The 23,849-nt window shown below is 35.0% G+C and overlaps 2 protein-coding genes across 2 annotated transcripts; one reads left to right on the top strand and one right to left on the bottom strand.

Moving 5' to 3' along the window:
* Positions 1–1,712: 1,712 nt before the first annotated feature.
* LOC119079593 (probable aspartate/prephenate aminotransferase) lies at positions 1,713–3,065 on the bottom strand. The gene has a single exon (XM_037187586.1). The coding sequence runs from the start codon at positions 2,963–2,965 to the stop codon at positions 1,772–1,774; it is 1,194 nt and encodes a 397-aa protein (XP_037043481.1). The 5' UTR covers positions 2,966–3,065; the 3' UTR covers positions 1,713–1,771.
* Positions 3,066–13,092: 10,027 nt separating this feature from the next.
* Positions 13,093–20,052, top strand: LOC119079594 (multidrug resistance-associated protein 1-like). Its single transcript, XM_037187588.1, has 11 exons — positions 13,093–13,465; positions 13,531–13,830; positions 15,089–15,367; positions 15,590–15,792; positions 15,857–16,505; positions 16,569–16,706; positions 16,855–17,086; positions 17,143–17,265; positions 17,321–17,403; positions 17,480–18,861; positions 18,932–20,052. Exons 1-11 carry the CDS (start codon positions 13,436–13,438, stop codon positions 20,010–20,012), a joined length of 4,500 nt encoding a protein of 1,499 aa, XP_037043483.1. The 5' UTR covers positions 13,093–13,435; the 3' UTR covers positions 20,013–20,052.
* Positions 20,053–23,849: the final 3,797 nt, after the last annotated feature.

Genomic DNA, 23,849 nt, shown 5'->3' on the forward strand with positions numbered 1-23,849 from the left:
AAATTCACACCTATCTTACATCACATCTTTTACATCTTGTTCAGGCCTCTCACACCTCCTTATTTCCTTATTTTTCCTTATTTTTATAAAAACCTCCTTATTCCTCCTTATTTTATTAAAAAATCCTTATTTTCCTTATTTTTTGCAAATTTCATCGACGAAAATCAAAAGCATAGAGGAATTATGACCCGAAATTCATTGAAAAATTATATCACACACACCACTAACACAAAAACGTCAACTTTGCTTTGCTTTTGACGTTATGAGCCCTTTACTTTTGACATTAGGAGTCCCTTTTAACTGTATGTACACGGAGCTGTCACACACACATTTAAATATTATGATTTTTCATTTTAATTTGTCAGTTTCTTCTATTGATCAAAATTAAGAAAAAATTCGCTGCGCGGCAAAATAACAATTTTTATTATTTAACACAAAGAACTTTAATAAAGAGGTGGTGTCGTAGCTCATGATCGTACCAACATGACTGCTTTAACATATATTTTTGTGGTTCCACGCCGCTTCTCGGCTGGAGAGTCTTGAGTAGAACTATTTGATTTAACATGTAAATCACCCTTAACATTGTCTCAGACATGCGTCCTTATTACAAACAATTCAAGGTTTTAGCCTTATTTACACTTACTTCTTTCAAATTTATACTTTAACTTTTATACTTTCACCAATTTATTATTTTTTCGAAATTCGAACGGGATAACAAACAACAGCTTTTGCAGTTAACGAGATCAAAATCTAATCCAGCAAGTTTTTAAACTTGAGGGTGGGGTTAAGTAAGAATTCACGCCGTAAGTACGTCTTAAATTTCAAAAATTTTGTCGCATCGAAAACTGATTGAAAACTGCCACCCTACAAAAACGATAGGTACGTCAAAATAAACAGTGATGCGTTTTATTTTGAATTTTGAAGCGCTCTTACAGTGATAATTGGTAAAGTTAGCTAAGCTTTGCTAAGAATCTAATTCAAGCCTTAAACGCGCCCAAAATATTCAAATTTTCATCGTGATAAAAGTGAATTTTACGATCCAACTTTACAAAACCGATACGTCAGAATAACAATAATGCGTTTTATTTCAAAGTTGAGGCGGACTTCCTATGTTAATTGCTGTATCTTAGAATAATTTCGATTTTTATCGAAAAATGTCTCCTCATTTTTCCTTAATTTCAACTAACAATTTCCTTATTTCTCCTTATTTTTGTGCTAAAACCTCCTTAATTCCTTAATAAGGAGTCCAAATTTAGAGTGAGAGGCCTGATCTTGTTTAATTGTTCAGCATTTAGTACAAAATCTTTTACTTCATTTGTTTTAAGAAACAGTTTTTCACCGTTAGTTAACCAGAGGTCTTCCGTTACATTTGTCGATAACAGATAATTAGAAAGGAAATGCATATTTGAATTATAATTGATTCCGTGTCGTTTGTGGTAACGTTTTCGGTAAATGTTCTAAATTAAATTGCAAAATATTTAGTACAAAGTCACTACAAAGGTTATAATCGTTTTGCAATTTCAGCAAAGAATAATAAAAAATTATCCGAAAACATCTTTACCTTGCCATCAACTGCTTGAAAGATTGATATAAATCTGGAGAGCTATGCTTACTGAAATGAGTGAAAAATGTTCTTGTCTAAAGTGGTGACACCTTTCTGCGATAATAACAAAAACTTAGAAGCCCACTGGTATTATTCAAATAAATCAAAAGACGATAAAACCATCAGTTTATTGTAGCTAAATCGAGTCTTTCAAAATTCTTACCTCTTTTAATCAACTAACGCCTGACATGCAGCTGATATTCGTTTACATCCAACTTCTAATTGTTCCCGCGAGTAAGCATAGCATATTCTGATATGATTTGCCATACCAAACGAGCATCCCGGAACAACACAAACCAAATAATCTTCCAGCAAATATTCGGCGAAATCAACGTCGTTGGCAATTAGCTTCCCATTTTTTGTTCGCTTGTTTATCACTCCTTTGCACGAAACAAACAAATAGAATGCACCTTGAGGCCTGGCCACTGATAGACCGTTCATTGATCCCAACTCAGACACCACAAAGTCACGTCGATGTCTGTATGTTGCTGTTCTTTCTGCCATGAACGAGTGATCACCGTTCAATGCTTCAACTGCAGCTTCTTGGGCGATAGAGTTCGGATTTGAAGTGCACAGTGATTGTAGCATTGTAACAGCTGCAATAACTTTGACGTCACCCACAACGTAACCGATTCGCCATCCAGTCATTGCATATGCTTTGGATACGCCATTTACGACGAAAACACGATCGTACAATTTTGGTTCGACTTGAGCGATCGTACAGAACGTTTCGTCGTATGTTATGAACTCATAAATATCGTCGGAAATGATATTGACATGGGGATATTCTAGTAACACTGCAGCTAATCCTTTTAAGTCGTCCCTTGAGTACACAGCTCCACTCGGATTATTCGGAGAATTTAAAATGAGCCATTTTGTGTGTCGCGTAATTTTACCCTTCAGTTGCTCGGGTGTTAGTTTAAAGTCTTTTTCGCATTGGATCACCACAGAAACACCACCGAATATGTTTACCATATCAACGTAATTGTCATAGTAGGGTGCTGGTACAATGACCTCATCACCTGCACTGATTGTTGCCATAAATAAATTGAACAGGACCTGTTTCGCGCCTGCACCAACACATATCTGATCTCGTTTATACTCCAACTGATTGTCTCTGCGAAGTTTGGCAATAATTGCGTCCTTCAGCTCTGCCGTGCCGTCCATAGCTGTGTACTTAGTTTTACCATCGAAAATGGCTTGAATGCCAGCCTTTTTAATATGATTTGGTGTGTCGAAATCTGGCTGACCGATTGATAGCACGCAAATATTTTTCCCTTCCATTCGTAGTTTGTTGGCCTTGTCTGTTAGTGATATCGTTGATGATGGTTTGATTAATGACATTCGAACGCTTAATTCCATTTTTATTAGCTGGATAACTAATTTCACTGATCTGGACGAATAAAATCTACGACGTAACACCTTACACCAATCTTAGCGAAATTGGAATGACTTTCATATTTGATTTGCATAATCCAAGTTTGCACGAGAGAATATTATAATCAGTCCTTATCAAAGAATTTTTTTATGGGTTCACATGCAGTCTGACGAGTTTTTATTTAATGTTGAACCTAGTTCATTGGCAACAAAATTGAGGTACATGTCGATGGCACCGCTATTATAATAATCTTGTGCTGAAGAAGGGGATTAGATGAGACGAACCATTAGCAATTTAAAGAGAGTTTGCATTCTTCGAACAGGAAGACTACAGTTTTTATGATTATGCTCAGCGCAACATATTTTAAACAGTAACCTGAGTAGTAACCTTTAACGCGGTATTATTTTGTCTATTACTTAATTCGATCAAACAATTTTCAATAGGATGATGCAGAGTCTTCTACTTCATTTGTTGCAACAAACATTTTTCTATACAAGCCCACATGAACAAGAGCTTAACTCTTATTTTTGTCGTCACTGTCGTCAACAGAAGATCAAGAGATTGTCGTTGGGTCAGATGTGACTGTCCGATTGTGGTACCTGATTTCTAATACTCTTGTGCACGGTGCGTTGACTCAATTTATATACTGACAACCGCATTTTCTTCCGTAAATAATTTGAGTCAGTTGTAAATTGATATCTTAATCATTCGAAAGCGTTGTTTTGATTCAATAGTTATCTGGCTCTGACTGTGTATGCGATATTTATACAAAATTTAATGATTTCGAAACATACAGAATTCAAAAAAGAGAGTTCAACGAGAATATATTACGCTCCCCAAGCAAAATTTTCAGTGTGATTTCTACATGTTGCTGTTGTATGGTAGAATATTGATCTCTGTTCGTTTGTTAGACATAATTTTCTTAATGGAGAGAAAAATTCATTCACAAAAACATTCACGATTTCGTAATTTTATTGAATGGTTGTAGCGCCGGCACAGCTGATGTGTACATATAGGTATTCCAGTTTACAATCGTCCGAACGTCACACATCTGATTCAACGGTGTTCTGTGTTATCTGCGACCGTTGATAGAACATGACTGATTTCAACATAAAACGAAATTCGAAGAGACGAAAGCTATTAGTGATTTGTAGAAAACCCATCTCTTTGAAATTAGTTACATAATGACTATTTTCCTAAGTGGCCACTGATTGATTATACTACTTCACATATGGTGTATACCTCGTACGTAGCAGTTACGAGTTCGAAAACCTATGGCCAGTTTTTCGTCCTGATTCTAAATCACTAATAAAAAAGTTTCTAGGACTTCAGGATCCGCTGTCCCAATGTTACGAACGCGCGCCAATCGAGAGAAATAAATATTTCAAGAAGAATTGTGGACGATTCATTGATCGTTGCCACATGTAAATTTATAACGAAAATCATTTTGTTCAGTACCGGACTGGCTCGAAAAAGCCCATCGGGGGCTTCATGCAACTCAATTTAAAAAGGCCCACAATTTAAAAATTCTCATACAAAAATCCAAAAGGCCCATCGGGAATCCCCCGAATTCACCGTATGGCCAGTCCGGGCCTGATTTTGTTTGTATCAAAGACATTACCATAAAAGCCAGAATCATATTGGAGGTTGTACGGAACAGACGTTCAATTTAGATATTTGGTAAAGTTCGTCTCATCCTAAAGAATTTCAATTTATTCTCAATTCGTTTGTGTAGTGTAAATAGCCTAGTAAATTGTGCGCGGTCAATTTATGTTGTAAAACCGTAACGTAGCGATTATTTGAAGAGGAATTGAAGAGGAATTGAAGAATTGCACAACGACGATTAGTTTGCGACAGGCGTGCACGAGAAATACTATTCGTAAGTTAAATCGCGGCGTTACGTATGATTTTAGGAATATATTGTAATTCTAGCTGTTTTCCAATGTTTTAGGATTTTAAAGCCCTCTCTAAGTTGACTTAGAATCAATAAACGAATTTACTGAAACAGAAGGATCGTTTTAGTTCCCAGTCAACGGTGCTGTTAAAAGTTTAGTTACGCCTCGTCACAACACCCAATTTTAAGTTAAATTGAAAATGCATTGGTGCGAGCGAGATAAAACCATTTGGCATCGTTTCATGTCCCTCGCACCAGTGCATTTCCCATATAACTTAAAATTTGGATAGCTCTAGATCCTGGCGTTCTAGAAACTATTTTATTAGTGATTTAGAATCAGGACGAAAAACTGCCCATAGGTAATCGAACTTGTAACTGCTACGTGCGAGGTGTCAAACAGAAGAGGGAATAAAGGGTATTCAGGTCTGAGGTCACATCACGTCATGTTCAATGGACAATTCGTTCATCGCACAGCATTTTAGGACTATTCGAATCTATCACTTGAATTCATCTAAGTATTTTCGACAGACTGAAATTAAATCTATCACTTCATTTGTTTGAATATGCAATTTGCTTATATAGGGACGATATCAGTTGTTGTCGATTACAGATGATATAGCCGTAAAGTTCAAACAATAATTCCCTTGACTGAAAGTCAGGGTCTTACACCAGAAAATACCGAAATATGTGGGTGACAAAAAAGTTCACTATGATTGAAAATGTATGAAATGGTATGAAAAACGTTAAATGTGGGTGACAAAAAATCGTTGAAGGCACGATAACTTGAGTAATTCTCAAGCAATTTGGATGAATCTTTTTTTTAAATTTGTGGAAGTAAAATACCGAGGCTAAGTTCGAAGATGGGCTATGTGGGACGAAGGATCTGGAAGCTATCCCAGAAAAACAGGATTTTACACTGTTGATTATAGCCTCAATCGAAAAAGATTACTTTGATGAAATTTGATTTGGTTGCGTAGTGTGTGTAAATCGTATAAGTATGTTCTCGATAGAGTTTATTTAATAAGTGGAAAGAACAATTCCATCAGTCGATGTCCAGCTTTGAACCGGTAAACATCTCATGCTAGCCAATTATCAAATTTGATAGTCAACTATCAAGTTGATAGTCAACTATCAAGTTGATATTCAACTATCAAATTTGATAGTCAACTATCAAATTTGATAGTCAACTATCAAGTTGTTAATCAACTATCAAATTTGATAGTTGACTATCAACTTGATAGTTGACTATCAACTTGATAGTTGACTATCAACTTGATAGTTGACTATCAAATTTGATAGTTGACTATCAACTTGATAGTCAACTATCAAATTTGATAGTTGACTATCAACTTGATAGTTGACTATCAAATTTGATAGTTGACTATCAACTTGATAGTTGACTATCAACTTGATAGTTGACTATCAACTTGATAGTTGACTATCAACTTGATAGTTGACTATCAACTTGATAGTTGACTATCAACTTGATAGTTGACTATCAACTTGATAGTCAACTATCAAGTTGTTAATCAACTATCAAATTTGATAGTTGACTATCAAATTTGATAGTTGACTATCAACTTGATAGTTGACTATCAACTTGATAGTTGACTATCAAATTTGATAGTTGACTATCAACTTGATAGTTGACTATCAACTTGATAGTTGACTATCAACTTGATAGTTGACTATCAACTTGATAGTTGACTATCAACTTGATAGTTGACTATCAAATTTGATAGTTGACTATCAAACTTGATAGTTGACTATCAAATTTGATAGTTGACTATCAACTTGATAGTTGACTATCAAACTTTGATAGTTGACTATCAACTTGATAGTTGACTATCAACTTGATAGTTGACTATCAACTTGATAGTTGACTATCAACTTGATAGTTGACTATCAACTTGATAGTTGACTATCAACTTGATAGTTGACTATCAACATTTGATAGTTTGACTATCAAACTTGATAGTTGACTATCAACTTGATAGTTGACTATCAACTTGATAGTTGACTATCAACTTGATAGTTGACTATCACTTGATAGTTGACTATCAACTTGATAGTTGACTATCAACTTGATAGTTGACTATCAACTTGATAGTTGACTATCAACTTGATAGTTGACTATCAACTTGATAGTTGACTATCAACTTGATAGTTGACTATCAACTTGATAGTTGACTATCAACTTGATAGTTGACTATCAACTTGATAGTTGACTATCAACTTGATAGTTGACTATCAACTTGATAGTTGACTATCAACTTGATAGTTGACTATCAACTTGATAGTTGACTATCACTTGATAGTTGACTATCAAATTTGATAGTTGACTATCAACTTGATAGTTGACTATCAACTTGATAGTTGACTATCAACTTGATAGTTGACTATCAAATTTGATAGTTGACTATCAACTTGATAGTTGACTATCAAATTTGATAGTTGACTATCAACTTGATAGTTGACTATCAACTTGATAGTTGACTATCACTTGATAGTTGACTATCAACTTGATAGTTGACTATCACTTGATAGTTGACTATCAAATTTGATAGTTGACTATCAACTTGATAGTTGACTATCAATTTGATAGTTGACTATCAACTTGATAGTTGACTATCAACTTGATAGTTGACTATCAACTTGATAGTTGACTATCAATTTGATAGTTGACTATCAACTTGATAGTTGACTATCAACTTGATAGTTGACTATCACTTGATAGTTGACTATCAACTTTGATAGTTGACTATCAACTTGATAGTTGACTATCAACTTGATAGTTGACTATCAACTTGATAGTTGACTATCAACTTGATAGTTGACTATCAACTTGATAGTTGACTATCAACTTGATAGTTGACTATCACTTGATAGTTGACTATCAACTTGATAGTTGACTATCAACTTGATAGTTGACTATCAACTTGATAGTTGACTATCAACTTGATAGTTGACTATCAACTTGATAGTTGACTATCAACTTGATAGTTGACTATCACTTGATAGTTGACTATCAACTTGATAGTTGACTATCAACTTGATAGTTGACTATCAACTTGATAGTTGACTATCAACTTGATAGTTGACTATCAACTTGATAGTTGACTATCAACTTGATAGTTGACTATCAACTTGATAGTTGACTATCACTTGATAGTTGACTATCAACTTGATAGTTGACTATCAACTTGATAGTTGACTATCAACTTGATAGTTGACTATCAAATTTGATAGTTGACTATCAACTTGATAGTTGACTATCAAATTTGATAGTTGACTATCAACTTGATAGTTGACTATCAAATTTGATAGTTGACTATCAACTTGATAGTTGACTATCAATAATCTTGATAGTTGACTATCAACTTGATAGTTGACTATCAACTTGATAGTTGACTATCAACTTGATAGTTGACTATCAACTTGATAGTTGACTATCAACTTGATAGTTGACTATCAAATTTGATAGTTGACTATCAACTTGATAGTTGACTATCTATCTTGATAGTTGACTATCAACTTGATAGTTGACTATCAACTTGATAGTTGACTATCAACTTGATAGTTGACTATCAACTTGATAGTTGACTATCAACTTGATAGTTGACTATCAACTTGATAGTTGACTATCAACTTGATAGTTGACTATCAACTTGATAGTTGACTATCACTTGATAGTTTGACTATCACTTGATAGTTGACTATCAATTTGATAGTTGACTATCAACTTGATAGTTGACTATCAACTTGATAGTTGACTATCAACTTGATAGTTGACTATACTTGATAGTTTGACTATCAACTTGATAGTTGACTATCAACTTGATAGTTGACTATCAACTTGATAGTTGAACTATCTATCACTTGATAGTTGACTATCAACTTGATAGTTGACTATCAACTTGATAGTTGACTATCAACTTGATAGTTGACTATCAAAATCTTGATAGTTGACTATCAACTAATCTTGATAGTTGACTATCAACTTGATAGTTGACTATCAAATCTTGATAGTTGACTATCAACTTGATAGTTGACTATCAACTTGATAGTTGACTATCAACTTGATAGTTGACTATCAATTTGATATGTTGACTATCAACTTGATAGTTGACTATCAAATTTGATAGTTGACTATCAACTTGATAGTTGACTATCAAATTGATAGTTGACTATCAACTTGATAGTTGACTATCAACTTGATAGTTGACTATCAACTTGATAGTTGACTATCAAATTGATAGTTGACTATCAACTTGATAGGACTATCAACTGATAGTTGACTATCAACTTGATAGTTGACTATCAACTTTGATAGTTGACTATCAAATTGATAGTTGACTATCAACTTGATAGTTGACTATCAACTTGATAGTTGACTATCAACTTGATAGTTGACTATCACTGATACCTTGATAGACTTTGATAGTTGACTATCAACTTGATAGTTGACTATCAACTTGATAGTTGACTATCAACTTGATAGTTGACTATCAACTTGATAGTTGACTATCAACTTTGATAGTTGACTATCAACTTGATAGTTGACTATCAACTTGATAGTTGACTATCAACTTGATAGTTGACTATCAACTTGATAGTTGACTATCAACTTGATAGTTGACTATCAACTTGATAGTTGACTATCAACTTGATAGTTGACTATCAACTTGATAGTTGACTATCAACTTGATAGTTGACTATCAAATTGATAGTTGACTATCAACTTGATAGTTGACTATCAATTTGATAGTTGACTATCAACTTGATAGTTGACTATCAACTTGATAGTTGACTATCAACTGATAGTTGACTATCAAATTGATAGTTGACTATCAACTTGATAGTTGACTATCAACTTGATAGTTGACTATCAACTGATAGTTGACTATCAACTTGATAGTTGACTATCAACTTGATAGTTGACTATCAAATTTGATAGTTGACTATCAACTTGATAGTTGACTATCAAATTTGATAGTTGACTATCAACTTGATAGTTGACTATCAACTTGATAGTTGACTATCAACTTGATAGTTGACTATCAATTTGATAGTTGACTATCAACTTGATAGTGACTATCAAATTGATAGTTGACTATCAACTTGATAGTTGACTATCAACTTGATAGTTGACTATCAACTTGATAGTTGACTATCAACTTGATAGTTGACTATCAACTTGATAGTTGACTATCAACTTGATAGTTGACTATCAACTTGATTAGTTACTATCAACTTGATAGTTGACTATCAACTTGATAGTTGACTATCAACTTGATAGTTGACTATCAACTTGATAGTTGACTATCAACTTGATAGTTGACTATCAACTTGATAGTTGACTATCAACTTGATAGTTGACTATCAACTTGATAGTTGACTTCAACTTGATAGTTGACTATCAACTTGATAGTTGACTATCAACTTGATAGTTGACTATCAACTTGATAGTTGACTATCAACTTGATAGTTGACTATCAACTGATAGTTGACTATCAACTTGATAGTTGACTATCAAATTTGATAGTTGACTATCAACTTGATTAGTTGACTATCAAATTTGATAGTTGACTATCAACTTTGATAGGTTGACTATCAAATTTGATAGTTGACTATCAACTTGATAGTTGACTATCAAATTTGATAGTTGACTATCAACTTGATAGTTGACTATCAAATTTGATAGTGACTATCAACTTGATAGTTGACTATCAACTTGATAGTTGACTATCAACTTGATAGTTGACTATCAACTTGATAGTTGACTATCAACTTGATAGTTGACTATCAACTTGATAGTTGACTATCAACTTGATAGTTGACTATCAAATTTGATAGTTGACTATCAACTTGATAGTTGACTATCAACTTGATAGTTGACTATCAACTTGATAGTTGACTATCAATTTGATAGTTGACTATCAAACTTTGATAGTTGACTATCAACTTGATAGTTGACTATCAAATTGATAGTTGACTATCAACTTGATAGTTGACTATCAACTTGATAGTTGACTATCAACTTGATAGTTGACTATCAACTTGATAGTTGACTATCAACTTGATAGTTGACTATCAACTTGATAGTTGACTATCAACTTGATAGTTGACTATCAAATTTGATAGTTGACTATCAACTTGATAGTTGACTATCAACTTGCATAGTTTGACTATCAACTATTGATTAGGTTGACTATCAACTTGATAGTTGGACTATCAACTTGATAGTTGACTATCAGACTTGATAGTTGACTATCAACTTGATAGTTGACTATCAAATTTGATAGTTGACTATCAACTTGATAGTTGACTATCAACTTGATAGTTGACTATCAACTTGATAGTTGACTATCAACTTGATAGTTGACTATCAACTTGATAGTTGACTATCAACTTGATAGTTGACTATCAAATTTGATAGTTGACTATCAACTTGATAGTTGACTAACAAATTTAATGCGTCTACTACCAAAGAAAGATGTTTTTTTACTCAAGGTCTTACGACAGAAAAATTTCATGAGCACACTATGATTGAAAAGTGTACGAAATTTTATGAAAAACGTTAAATGTAACCATCATTCTTTGTAGGCAATATAAGATATGTCATTCTCAACAAATTTCTGAATATTTTTTTTAAATTCATTATTCCAACAATCAAACAAAATATGTTACAACTCCCATACGAGTGTGAAGTTTGCGGCCAGAGCGAAGCGAGGGCCGTAATTCTCACGAGTCGTAATAATTTTAAGGGATATTATATTCGACCAATAGAAAAATTCAATTTTACCGATAAAAAATAATAAAATACCGATAGAAATGTGGTACATGTCGCTGGCACCTCTTCAGTAAATCAGTAAAAAGTAAAAAAAAAATTGTCTTTGCTTCACTCTTTGTCGATTTCCTAGCGAATTCATCCTTTTACAAAATGTAACGAGAAGGCGTTTTGTTCGTTCCTAGGGAAATTCATCCTTCTACGAAATGTAACTTAAAGACGTTTTGTCAATCCCTCACTTTTGTCGTTTTCTGAATCGACAAAAGTGAAGAAACGAAAAAAAAAAAAATAATTAATTTATCGGTCGTTTATTACCATCCACATTTTATTCACGAGTGACGGTTTTGTAAAATACCGGGGGACTTCCTTTTTGTACAAAAATGTAAGAGAAGAACATCTATCGGTTTTTTTTAAATTTTTTACCAAAGTGAAAGAGTTGTCTCATCGTTCCACATTTGTAAAACTTCGCATCTACTCTGATTAAATTCGACAAAATGGCAATCAAACAGAATAATAGATAGCTCATACGAGTGGGAAGTTTGCGGCCAGAGCGAAGCGAGGGCCGTAAATCAAACGAGTCGCATTTTATTTACGTTTTGTGTGGTTGATTGAAAATCTTTCTGCAAATTTATAAGAAAAATCAGAACTCAAAGATCATTCGGTCTTCGAAGGTTTATTTGAAGAACTTTTTCTGTCAAATTTCGTTGTCATGTTTAGAGTAATCGATATATTAAATGTAGGCATCTGTATCACTCTGATGCTTTGGAAGTTCAACAATGAAATTGGTCAAAAATATATTGAAAAAATTGTCAGTCAAGGGACCTGACCCGCCCAAAAGGTGGGACCTAGTTTGTAAGGTAATGTGTTCCCCGGAAAACGAGTCGATTCGAAATTTTTAGTAAGTATTTCAAACATACGACGAGAGATTGGGCAGTACTACATAATACCATACACACACCCCCATACATATCAATCTCAATATATTCATGAATGGAAATTCCATTATGGAATTCAATTTTAACAATCTCTCAATAAAGCAACAGGTAAGTATACTGTTTACAATTTATTGTGTTTATTATCAACTAACGGGGATACAACTGATACCGTGAAATGCAAATTACTGAATTTTCTGTCTGAGTCACTTTAGTAACTCATATCTTAAAAAATCTGGTCTACCATAATCGTTTGAATGACTCGTATTGATTCGTTCGGTCTGTTATTATCTGATTCTCTGCGTATGTGTGTAGTATACATTTTTGTTGATAAAAAAGTTGACGATTTCTACATAACGACATTCAAAAAAAGAGCAAAACTTTTTGTGATTTATTCTTTGTTATTGTTGTGACTGTAATATCCAGCTCTGTTTGATAAATCGTTCTCATAAAGAGAGTGGCTCATTCAACATTTTTTTTTTTTTAAACAAATTGTTATACGCGATCTCTTAATTTTATTGAATGGTCATTTGAGTAAAGCCGGCGACTGGAGTGGATTGGTTTTCGGTTGTATTATTAGTTAATTGATTATTTCGCAATGTTATGTTTGTTATTATGTGTTATTATAATTTGAAGATTGTTTTTATGTACTGCAGAGATCGCTGTGTGTATTGGCAGTGTTAAATATTATGATAATAAGTGCGGTTGGCTTGAATATTTGTAATCATTTTACTGTTAAATTGAGAATACAGTCTACTGAACCATAACATAATTTGAATTGTTGTATTTAACCAAACCAATAAACATAAGTGCAATCAGCCTTCTTTACTCTTCCACTATGGATGAATTTTGTGGGTCCGAATTTTGGGTAAAAAAAACGATCTTCGATAGAAATGGTGAATCATTTTTTTGGATATCAATTTTAAATTCTAGAACACCAACTTAACATGGCACACAAATGATCCTGATCTTACGCTGTGCTTCCAAAAGACCATATTAATTTGGACACCGTGTCTGCTTTTGTGGTTATTTTTGTGGCTGGAAATTGCTTATGCTAAACGATCGATGAATCGAAATATTCCATGGGGAATCTTGAATATTAGCAAATTGATTTTTACGGTGTCATTGATCTTATTAACAACAAGTGATTTTTGCATAGCAGTAAGCTTGAACAAGAGCGGGAATATATTCCCAGCAGATTATTATACACCGATGATAAAGGTTTCATCATTCGTAAGTATCGAATTGTTTTGATTTTTTTATTTTATTTTAAATGAATTAGTAAGGCAAATATTTGGATCACAAACCATGAACCATTATTGTAGTTTCTCTTTGCATGTTTTTAGTGACATCAAGTATTATTTCTAGCAGTTGATTTTGATTTCTATTCGCCGATATGAACTTCAGAATTTATATCATTTTGCTGTTTCACTGATTTTGAACCCACTTGACAATACTTAACAATTCGATTAGCGGTCGAACGCTATACAAAATTTACAACGAGTAAATGGGTCGACTGACTTTTAAATAGGTTTGCTCAAAGCACCTGGTGATTTGATTTGTTCAATAATCGAACGTAGCAAGGTAGGGAAGTAAACTGAATTTTTGAATCCCTGACTTACCCAAGGTTCTGAAAGAACTGTTTAAGACACTCACGAAGGCACACAAATTTTGACAATTTAGACATATTTTGTTAAAGTCACTTATTAAAGATCGTACGGAAAGAAAACGTGAAGAAAACAAATTATTTTTATCAAGTTGACATTTCACACAATCTGTAACAAAAACCTTCCTAAATTGTCAAAATTTGTGTTTCACCGCCTTCGTAATCAACTCAGAAGTGTCTCAACCTGTTCTTTCAGAACCTTGGACTTACTGTGCCGTCTCATACTTTTGACGTTGAGTGCATGAAATTTGACCAGACCTCGTCAGTTTTAACGCCATTTATGGATGACTATTATAATTATAAGGCAACACAACCAACTTCGCTCGGGAGTAACTATAATTTCCAAATATTTTCATAGAATTCGTAAAAATGTTTGATCTGTTGCTTACTGTAAATTCAATGAAATTGATATGCGATCATATCACATCGTCATCACATTTTTGTTGTCTGACTGATTCCGAAGAAATTGTAGGGTGTTGGAGAACGACGACAGTAATTACATCAATAAACAAAACAATACCCAGTCAAAAAAATAGGTCACTGTAAATGCATGGATCATTTGTTAATTGATCTTATTGTTTATCATTCTTAGAATTTGGTTGAATGTCCAATAATTTTATTAATGAAATTCGTAGATCTGATTTGTGAAAATCTAGTGACACATTTTCTCTTTTTTTAAAAAAAACAAAACTATTCAACGATGGAGACAATTCCCATACCCTTAACAATTTTACCTAGTTGCTATGTAGATGTAGAGAATTACAGAATTCAAAAATAAACTTCGGGAACGGGAACAAACTCAAAAAAATATATTTTAAATTGCAGATATTGTCCGGCTTTTTAGTATATTTAAATAAAAGAAATGGCTTGCAATCGTCGGGTGTGCTGTTCCTCTTCTGGTTTTTCCTGTTTCTGTTCAGCATACCGCAATGTCGAAGTGAAATTCGTCGCCGTAACACCAGAAAGCAGAATGGAATCGAAGACTTTTGGGACGATTATAACTTCGTTAGTTTCATGGTTTTCTATGCGATTACATCGATTGTATTTTTATTAAATTGTTTTGCGGACCAAGATCCTCAAGAGACCAAATATCCAAAGACAAAGGTTAGTTGACATACTTAACCTTTCAGAAACGGCAATGAGATAAGTTAGGCAATTAGCTCTACAATCTACATATCGTTGTCATGAATGTAGTAGCAAATTCGGTTGAACTAAAGAAACAATTGCATTCAATAATTAATTAAGTTAGCCGTTTGTGGAGGGATAATTACCGCAATTTAATCGAAACTAAATTGAAAAAGTGATTGTAATTTTAAAACTTATTAGAAACCTTGTCCAGAATCAAGTTCCAACTTTGTATCGAAATTGTTGTTTTCGTGGTTCGATACAATGGCGTGGAAAGGATATAAAGCTCCTCTAACACAAGACGATCTATGGGATCTTAAACCAGAGGACACAACCACGGAAATCTATCCTGAATTCACCAGGCATTGGGAAGAAGCTCGAAATGCTTCGGTAAAGAGAAATGGGTAAGAAATTTTCTCTGCCATTATCAGGCTTGCGTGTATGATTGTTTTTATCCATATCTTTCAGAAAATCTTCAGTTAAATCACAGAACAAGGCATCTATACTACCAGCTCTGTTTAAAACTTTTTGGACTTACCTTCTTTTCGGTTGGCTGCTGAAGCTAGCCTGCGATATCATTACATTTATGCTACCACAATTGCTTGGTTTAACCATTGAGTTCGTTGATTCTAGCACAGGCGAAAATCGACCCGAAATGTGGAAGGGAATCATGTACGCAGTTTTACTATTTATTGTTGCCAGTCTTCAGTCTATACTATTTCAACAATACTTTCACCGAATGTACATAATTGGTTTTCGAATCCGAACGGCATTAATCAGTGCCATCTATCGCAAAGCGTTGGTGATCTCGAACGCAACGAGAAAAGAGTCGACCGTGGGTGAAATTACAAATTTGATGAGCATCGATGCTGATCGTTTCACACAAATAATGTTGTCGATTGATCTGATATGGTCAGCTCCACTGCAAATTGCCATAGCAATGTACTTTTTGTGGTCAATGTTGGGTGCGGCTGTCTTAGCCGGTCTGGCTGTTATGATAGTGTCAATGCCGATCACGGGCATTTTACTAAATATGATGCGAAGGTATTTTACGAAGCAAATGGCCAACAAGGACGAACGAATTAAGATGATGAGTGAAATCTTAAATGGAATCAAGGTGGAGTAACATTTCTTACATTAGGATGAAATCGAATCGAATTCATGATCTTTAACAATTTAGGTACTTAAATTGTATGCCTGGGAAAACAGTTTCCAAAATTCAATAAGCAGCATCCGTAACAAGGAAGTGAAAACTTTGAGGAAGTCAGCATACCTTTCGTCTTTCGTCAATTTGATTTGGTTCGTTGTGCCGTATCTTGTAAGTATTCAGTAATCGTAGTAAATACCGACCACAACACTTGAAATTTATGATTCGATGATTTATGATCGTTAGCTTCTTGTAATCCAGTCTAGACTTAGCATTACTAAAGCTCAAAATGTTTTTTTTTCTCGAAAAATATCACTAGGTGTCGCTGTTCACCTTTGGAGTATTTGTACTGATTGACGAAAATAACGTCTTGACTCCTCAAATCGCTTTCGTTTCATTGAATTTGTTCAATATAATTCGCTTTCCATTGATACTTCTACCAGACTTGGTGTCTCATTTGATTCAAGCCAGAGTATCCATCACTCGAATTAATAAGTTCCTAAACAGCGAAGAACTGGACATGAACAGCATCGAGTATTTAGTAAAAGAGAGTAAGACAATTTTTTGTAGAGCGCGTTTCGTTATACTGATAAAAAATTTAATGTAGATTCGCCGCTACTAATGGAGAATGGAACGTTCTCGTGGAATGATGAAGAAGAAATACTTTCGTCCATTAACGTGAGAGTAGAAACTGGAAGTCTTGTAGCTGTGGTTGGAAACGTTGGTTCAGGTATGACTGAATCATTTCAATAATTACAGTTCTTGAAATGATTTCATTCAAACAGGCAAGAGCTCTCTACTGTCTGCTTTCCTTGGCGAAATGAACAAAATTTCTGGCAGAGTACACATCGTTGGAACAAAAGCTTATGTAAGTATTGAAACCATTGATGTCAACTGATTGGACTCGTTTGTCCAATTTTGTATACAACAAAATGTTCTTTAAGGTGTCCCAACAAGCATGGATCCAAAACTGTACGTTGCGAGCAAATATTCTGTTTGGGAAGCCATACAACGAGCACAGATATCAAAAAGTCATAGAAGCTTGCGCCTTGAAACCAGACATCGAGATTCTACCAGCCGGAGATCTAACCGAAATTGGCGAGAAGGGAATCAATTTGTCGGGTGGCCAGAAACAACGAATTAGTTTGGCGAGAGCTGTGTACCATGATGCCGATATTTATCTTCTCGATGATCCATTGAGTGCGGTGGACGCTCATGTTGGCCAGCACATTTTCGAAAAGGTCATTGGTCCAACTGGAATGCTGGCCTCTAAGACAAGGGTTATGGTGACCCATGCAATAAACTATTTACCGAAAGTGGACAATATTTTCGTCTTGGAAAATGGAAAAGTTTCCGAGTCAGGCTCATATACCACACTGTTGACAAAGAAGGGGACATTCGCCGAATTTCTGTTGCAACATATACAAGAAGTTAACTCAGATGATGAGGAAATTGATGATTTGAAATTAAAAATTTCAAAGTTGGAAGTAATCGATGATGAGCTAGTGAGGAAATTGGACAGAAGCATCAGTAAAAGCAGCCAGAAAAATGACAACGCAGTATCTAAATCACAAATCACCAATCCATTGTCAAGGCAATCATCGGAAACCAGTGAAAAAGACGAGATACCTAAGGCCAAAGACAAATTGATTGATGAAGAGGAGCTGCATGTGGGAAATGTTAAGTACGAGGTCTACAAATATTACATCAAGTGTGTCGGTATTAAATGGATAGTATTGATGCTGTTGGCCAACATAGTGTTTCAGAGCGTTTCGATTGGCTCGAACATATGGTTGTCGAGATGGTCATCAGACTCTAACGCAGCAACCGATACTCAACTTCGGGATACGTATTTGGGAGTTTACGGTGCGCTTGGTCTGTTAATTGTAGTCTCAGGATTTGTACTTGACCTTGCACCTCGACTCGGCGGATTGGTAGCGGGAGTACGTTTGCATCTGACGTTGTTGCGTGGAATCCTTCGGGCTCCGCTATCATTTTTCGAAACCACTCCAACTGGACGAATTTTGTCTCGATTCGCTAACGATATCGATGGCATTGACAATACTCTGCCAGAAATGTTAGCAGGTGCAGGTGGACTTGTCTTCGAAGTTTTGGGCGTTATAGTTGTGATATCAATATCAACAAAGCTCTTCTGTGTTGCTATCGTTCCAATTGCTATTTTGTATTACTTTCTTCAGAACATTTACATATCCGCGTCACGACAACTGAAACGTCTTTCATCTGTATCAAGGTCCCCCATTTACTCTCACTTTGGTGAAACACTACAAGGTGCGCCCACTATTCGATCGTTTTCCGTTCAAACGAGGTGAGTCGTTAGACCTTTTTTTTCGATTTATTCTGGACGGATGTTTACGATTGTTATTTTATCTTCACAGATTCATAAATGAATCTGATGAACGAGTCAATGCTAATCAGGCTTCACAACACGCAAACATTGTAGCTAATCGTTGGCTTGGTGTTCGATTGGAAATGGTTGGCGGTCTTATCATCTTCTTTGCTGCATTGTTCGCTGTTTTGAATCGGGATACGATTTCATCGGGAATAGCAGGGCTATCAATTGCTTATTCGCTCCAAATAACGAAGAGCTTGAATTGGCTAGTTCGTATGGTTTCAGCTTTAGAAACTGAAGCTGTTTCTGTGGAACGCCTTAAGGAGTACTCTCAAACTAAGTCTGAAGCTCCCTGGAACATACCGTCGCAATCGCTACCGAAGAATTGGCCAGAGATCGGTACAGTTCAGTTCAATAATTTCGACCTGAGATATCGAGATGGTTTAGAGTTATCATTAAAGGGACTCTCGTTCAAAATAAATGGCGGTGAGAAGGTTGGGATTGTCGGTCGCACTGGAGCCGGAAAGTCAAGCTTAACGTTGGCATTATTCCGTATCATAGAGTCTTCTGGCGGATCGATTCTAATCGATGGACAAGACATTTCGCAATTGGGTCTCCATGAGTTGCGGTCACGCTTGACGATTATTCCCCAAGATCCGGTTTTATTTTCGGGAACGCTTCGCTTGAATTTGGATCCATTCGAGCAGAAAAGCGATGACGAACTATGGATGGCTCTGGAACACGCTCACCTGAAATCATTCGTTGGAGAACTAACAACCGGCTTGAATCACGAAATCACAGAGGGAGGAGAGAATTTGTCAGTTGGTCAGAGACAATTGGTGTGTCTCTCTCGAGCGCTGTTGCGTAAAACTAAGGTGCTAATTTTGGACGAAGCAACAGCTGCCGTCGATTTGGAAACGGACGAATTGATTCAACGAACCATCCGCACGGAATTCAACGATTGCACCATTTTGACAATTGCACATCGGCTGAATACGATTATGGACTCCGATAAGGTCATTGTACTGGACAAGGGGCAAATATCGGAATTTGCGTCTCCGATGGAATTGTTACAGGACAGAGCATCCGTCTTTTACGGTATGGCGAAGGAATCGGGATTAGTGTGAAAGAATCGGCTCTCTTTAAAATTTTAAAATTAAATTTATTTCCACTACGACTGGACATTTTTAATCAAAATTGAATCAATACAAGATCATACACGCTGATACATCGTTCATCATACTGTCTTATCAACAGAATTTAATAATAGAACTTCTTGACCCTGAATTTAGCACAACAAATTTTTCTCAAGAAAATTCTTCTGGTCGATTTTCTTGATGTATCAATATTTTTCATTACGGTATTTTGTTATTATAAGTTCAAGTTCATACCTCAATTACATTTCATTTTTTGCCGTAAGTTGATATCTACTAGACATATCAAGATTCTTCCTATCTTGATATAACCAACATTTTTGTTACTGGCATCTCAATCAAAATATAATTAGTAGATTACGTCTCTATGGGAGAAATGATGGAGAATTCCATCCCATAAATACGGTAGCTATTTTACTCGACAAAGTAATGTAAGTTTTGACACCATGAAATAATAACCTATTTACCTTCCTATGGGAGGTGCGTTGATGATTTTTATTGATTTCTTGGTTTATCTTCGATTATATTCCTTATCTTCAGTCATCATTGACATGAGCGTTAAGAGTCATATCGCCAAGACTTCAGGCGATTGGGGAACAAGCGGTCTCCGATTTTAATGAGTGATAGCTCGTTTGATTCTATTCTAAAACTATTCTTCCTTTTAAATCACTTACATTATCCACTCTTTGCCTTGTTATCATATACAATTAAATTGCCGGAGGCAATATAGACAGCCCCGTACGAAGTCAAATTTCATAAATTCCTATTTAAACAGCTAAATACCGCTATATTTACCTATATTTCACTGTAAATAAACATTTCACAGAGGAATATGCTATTATATAGCTCTATATGCCTGTATATAGCTCAATATAGCTGTATATATAGATGTCCATATATGGAATCCCTGAAACCCCTCACACTTAACACATTATTTCCATGTTAACAGAAACTCTCTAAGCATCATTTTTCCCACTTTATATCACTTTTAATAAAATCCAATATGGCCGCCGGCAGCCATTTTGTTAGGAAACCGAAAATAGTACCGACGCTTTACATTCGTTAATACCTTTCAAACAAAAAAAAATCATGAAATTCGGTCAAAATTTACTCGAGATATTGACAAAATACTCCACGTTCACTGTACGGCCGAGTAGCCAGATAAGAGCTCACTCCAAGAGACCTAGCTCACGCTCCGGAGAACATAATTTCATAAACTTTTTTTTCCCTGATTGGTACGGTCAATACCTATCTAATAAAGCTAAAACGAACGAAATATGTTCAAATTTGGCCGACCTACAAGCAAAAACTGCTTGCCGCCCTGTGCCTGTTTCACACCAAGGGGTCTAACTCACAAGTCGGTCATCCGATTTCCATCAACTTTTTTTTTGTCGATCGGTATTGTAAATATCTTTCATTCGATGTATCATTTACGAGTATAGCGTTTAAATGTCCGGAGATATCTTCGAAAAACCGTAAAGCACTTATTGGGCCCCAGCTCAGGAGGGGTCGATCCAAAATCACTCATCTTCGAACTTAGCCTGTCTTTTGACATTACCAAACGGGGAAAAAAGAATTTTCAAAATCGGATGCGTTTTACTCAAGTTATCGTGCAGACAGACAGACGGACGGACGGACAGACGGACATTTTTTTTCTTGCTGATTTGGCATCTCTGGACAACCACAATAGGTTTCCCCTTACTCAGGGAGTCCAATTCGACGTGTTACAAACGTATGCGTAAACCTATAAGACCCCAGTACTTCGTACGGGTCTAAAAATATCGATAATCGATAATTATCAAGATATCGATAATTCGATATATCGATATTTCGGTCCGAAAATTCGATATTTATCGATATATTCCGATATATCGGTATATTATCATAATTTTCAGATAATTATCAAAATATCGATATTTTGATATTTACAGTTTGTTCATTTCATTTTTACACAGTTTCTAAAGATTGTCGATATGTCAGAGTTTTTAATGTACCCAGTCAATTAAGTTCTTCCCAAATTGCGCAATATTTGAATTCGCGATAGAAATTTTAAATTTTGCGCCAAAAATTCATAATTTGGGAAGAACTTAATTGACTGGGTAAATTTAAAACACTGACATATCTAAAACTGTGTAAAAATGAAATGAACAAACTGTATCGATATTTATTAAATTATCGATAACGATATGATTAATCGGTTATCGATAATTTCTTTCGATTGATATTATCTATAATTTTGAACGTCTCCCATCCCTAGTGAGGCCAGCTACAACACTCCATACTCAGTTCCGCGGAACAACGAAGCTGCAGAGAATCCAGACTCTCCGAACATTCTATATTTTTAGTCATAACTCTCGTGGATGTACTCGCACCAAGCAGTGCGTATACTCTACCTGTAGGTCTTTCCAAGGCCGACATTCGTACAACATTACACCAATTTAAAATAATTTTTTCTTGAGTTATTGCCGAAAAACTGTTTTCGGTACCCTCTGACATGTCTTTACTTTTGAGCTCTTTTCCCAGAAAACATTTTTTTTTTAGAAAAAGTGAAAGATACGTGCTTCCTAGAATTGAAAGAAAATTAAAATCGGAGACCGCTTGTTCCCAAAGTTAAAAAAATCGCCTGAAGATTTGGCGATATGACTCTTAAGAGGCCTCGATGCTTAGCTAAAATTGTAGACTACATTTTCGTGTTTCTTACTTCATTTTTAATGATATTTATCAAAAAATATCATCAAAAATAAAATACGAGTAACACAAATGTTGGCTACTATTTTAGCAAAGCACCGAGCTTCTTAAAGTTCATTTACCGCAAGCTTATTGAGTAAAATGGCTTACTTTATATTTTGCCAAGTGTGAGTGTTGCAGCCCTATGGCAAGAGGTACAACCCTCAGACTTTGTAAAAAAGAAAGTTGTAAACAAGGACGTAATCTACTATTTCCGCATATGCTCAATATATGTCACCTATTTATTATTCGAAACTTTATTTATAAACATAATGAAGATCTGTTATGGCAGACTATATACCAAATGCAAAATTTTCATATTTGTGTTTCGTGAGGGTTTGTGATTCACAAATATGAATGAACTACCATCAATCATATTTTTTTTTACTTTTAGCAAATTGATCAATTTATTTGTCAGCGATTGTACAATCAATCATAAAATTTTTTATTAATATTTTGAAAGAGTTAACATTATCTTCACAAAACTAGCGAAAACTGCATATGTTAAATGTCTTTGATGTTAAAAATGTTGTACTGATCATCTTCAAGTTACGGTACTTGCAAACCAAACCTCACTTTAGTTTTGTTCATTCGTTCACTTGTAGATTTTTTAAGGTGGATAGAATTTTTTAACGTGGATTTTTTTTTTTTTTAAATAATTAGAAGGAAAAATACCATAGCATTTTTGCTAAAAATGTTGTCGATTTCATTGACCGCATACTGGACTATACATTCGAGGACAATTTTTTTACGACGATCGGATTTCGAACTTGGCCCAAAAAATCGACATCCGACAGTTGGGCTCCGCAATTTTTGTGAATTTCTCGGTTTATTTGGGGTGAAAATTGTTTCCGATGGATGTGAGTACGATTTAAAGTTAGCTGGAACTGTCCCGTGTGTGAATAATGTGAAGTGTGAGCGTGAGTGCTGCGTGAATAGCCGGTTGAGTCGGTGTTTGGCGCCGTGACAATGCGATGCAAAATGAGTGAACTGCACAATGCTAAACGCTGAGATTGCTACGGTATGGTATACGTTCGCCCATGGCATCGAAGCGAGATGCTGACGGATGTTTCGTGGAAGGAG

Source organism: Bradysia coprophila, unplaced genomic scaffold (genome assembly GCF_014529535.1).
Source record: "Bradysia coprophila strain Holo2 unplaced genomic scaffold, BU_Bcop_v1 contig_324, whole genome shotgun sequence".
NCBI classification, from domain to species: domain Eukaryota; kingdom Metazoa; phylum Arthropoda; class Insecta; order Diptera; family Sciaridae; genus Bradysia; species Bradysia coprophila.

What these genes read in the sequence shown, in the direction of transcription:
- LOC119079593 (XM_037187586.1), bottom strand. Translation starts at nt 2,965, where the DNA reads ATGGAATTAAGCGTTCGAATGTCATTAATCAAACCATCATCAACGATA.
- LOC119079594 (XM_037187588.1), top strand. Translation starts at nt 13,436, where the DNA reads ATGGATGAATTTTGTGGGTCCGAATTTTGG. An exon ending in AAATCTTAAATGGAATCAAG is followed by an intron (nt 16,506 to 16,568) that starts GTGGAGTAACAT and finishes TTAACAATTTAG; the next exon opens with GTACTTAAATTGTATGCCTG. An exon ending in TCGTTGGAACAAAAGCTTAT is followed by an intron (nt 17,404 to 17,479) that starts GTAAGTATTGAA and finishes ATGTTCTTTAAG; the next exon opens with GTGTCCCAACAAGCATGGAT.